General features: G+C 31.0%; 1 protein-coding gene across 1 annotated transcript in view; it reads left to right on the forward strand.

Annotated features, from left to right (window-relative positions):
* The window catches only part of LOC106533538 (tripartite motif-containing protein 35), a 3,025-nt gene extending 2,194 nt beyond the window's left edge, over positions 1-831 (forward strand). The window contains exon 2 of the mRNA XM_014029884.1: positions 436-831. Within this exon, the coding sequence (XP_013885338.1) occupies positions 436-472 (37 nt within the window). The 3' untranslated portion in view covers positions 473-831. The remainder of the gene's footprint in view (positions 1-435) is intronic.
* The last annotated feature ends 760 nt before the right edge of the window (positions 832-1,591 follow it).

Raw genomic sequence — 1,591 nt, forward strand, 5'->3', positions numbered from 1 at the left:
GATGTCAATTACAGGCCTCTCTCATCTTTTTAAGTGGGAGAACTTGCACAATTGGTGACTGACTAAATACTTATTTTCCCCACTGTAAATACAAATATAAGAAGTAAAACATGTTGTTTACATCATGTTAGTAGTTAGTTGGTCACTTTAATAACACAACCTTACAGTTTGCTCTCTGTGGTCTCTCTAACCTTTTAAAAATACATTTAAAACAAGTTGCTGAGAAGAAATAAAAGTTAATTAAACATTTTTTTTTGCTTACATGAATGTTTTTTTCTTTTGTCCTAAAGTGTAAAAATCATATTTTTAGTTTTATAATGGTCACCCCAACAGACCAACAAACAGAAAATGGCCCACAAACCACCAGTTGCAGCCCCTCTGAGCCGTTTAAAGAAAGATTCATTTCACAGCATTAAAGTGTTTTTTTATTTTCAGCAGAGCGAGGGGAGCCTGGACCAACYTGAACTACTGATCAAAACAAGACGTGGATCTGAATTAAAAGACTGAAAATAACCTCAATGTGTGGAATTTAATAAACTTTTTAATTGATCAAAGTTTATCTGAGGAATGTTTGATATTGTTCTCTTTAGGATCATAAAGTTAAAATCTCCATTAAACAGAATTCAATTAAAAATCTTTTAGTAAATTTTACTGTGAATGACCTGCTGCTCAGGAATCAAACAGTTCGATGTTTGAAGTGTTAACATGGTGACAGGTGATAAACATGTTGTTGTTGTTTGGCTGTAAAATAATCTTTCTGATTGTGGTAAAATGTATTTTTCATGTTCAGGATTAAAACTGTTTAGATGGAAATAAACTGTTTGACTTCTTTTCCTGCAGTTTTAATCTTTGTTGACAGATTTTAGACACACAAACATCAGGTGTGTTTTTATATCGCACAGATATAAAGTTTTATTCATTTACTGGTTTTAATAAATGAAGCAGCATCTTCAGACTGTCTGAGATTAAAGCTCATTTATAGAAACAAAACAGAGAAACTAATGATTTACACAAATATTCTGGGTTAAAACAGAAATAACAATAATATTAAAGAACTAAAAGATTATGAAACTGTTTCTGTTACTTTCTAAAACTCCCATTTCTCAGACTGAAACACTTCTGTTAATAATTTTATATTTTAAAAGGCCTTTAAGATAATCAGCAGCTAAAGAGACATTTAAACAGCTTTAAACTTTATTCTGGTTTCAAGTAATATGGAGARAAACTGGAGTCAAAACTTTTGTTCAAAATAAAAAAATATTTAGAAACTAAAAAGACACGATGTTTGAAACTTTTCCAGAGTGTAATAATTGTTTTCAGTTTCAATTTTTTTCTGTTTTGATTTTTTTTACAGTTTCAAAATTATTTTTCATTTTCAAATCTCCTTTTTTCAGTTTCAATTTTTATTTTGAACAAAAGTTATGACCCCAATTTAACTCCACAAGGTAAGACTGTGGGAAAATACCTGCGTTTTTATACGGTAAACTTCTGGTTTCAGCTGTATGTAACAGGGGGTTAGGTGTGGATATAAAAACCAGTGTGTGTGTGTGTGTGTGTGTGTGTGTGTGTGTGTGTGTGTGTGTGTGTGTGT

Source organism: Austrofundulus limnaeus, unplaced genomic scaffold, assembly GCF_001266775.1.
Source record: "Austrofundulus limnaeus strain Quisiro unplaced genomic scaffold, Austrofundulus_limnaeus-1.0 Scaffold964, whole genome shotgun sequence".
NCBI lineage: Eukaryota > Metazoa > Chordata > Actinopteri > Cyprinodontiformes > Rivulidae > Austrofundulus > Austrofundulus limnaeus.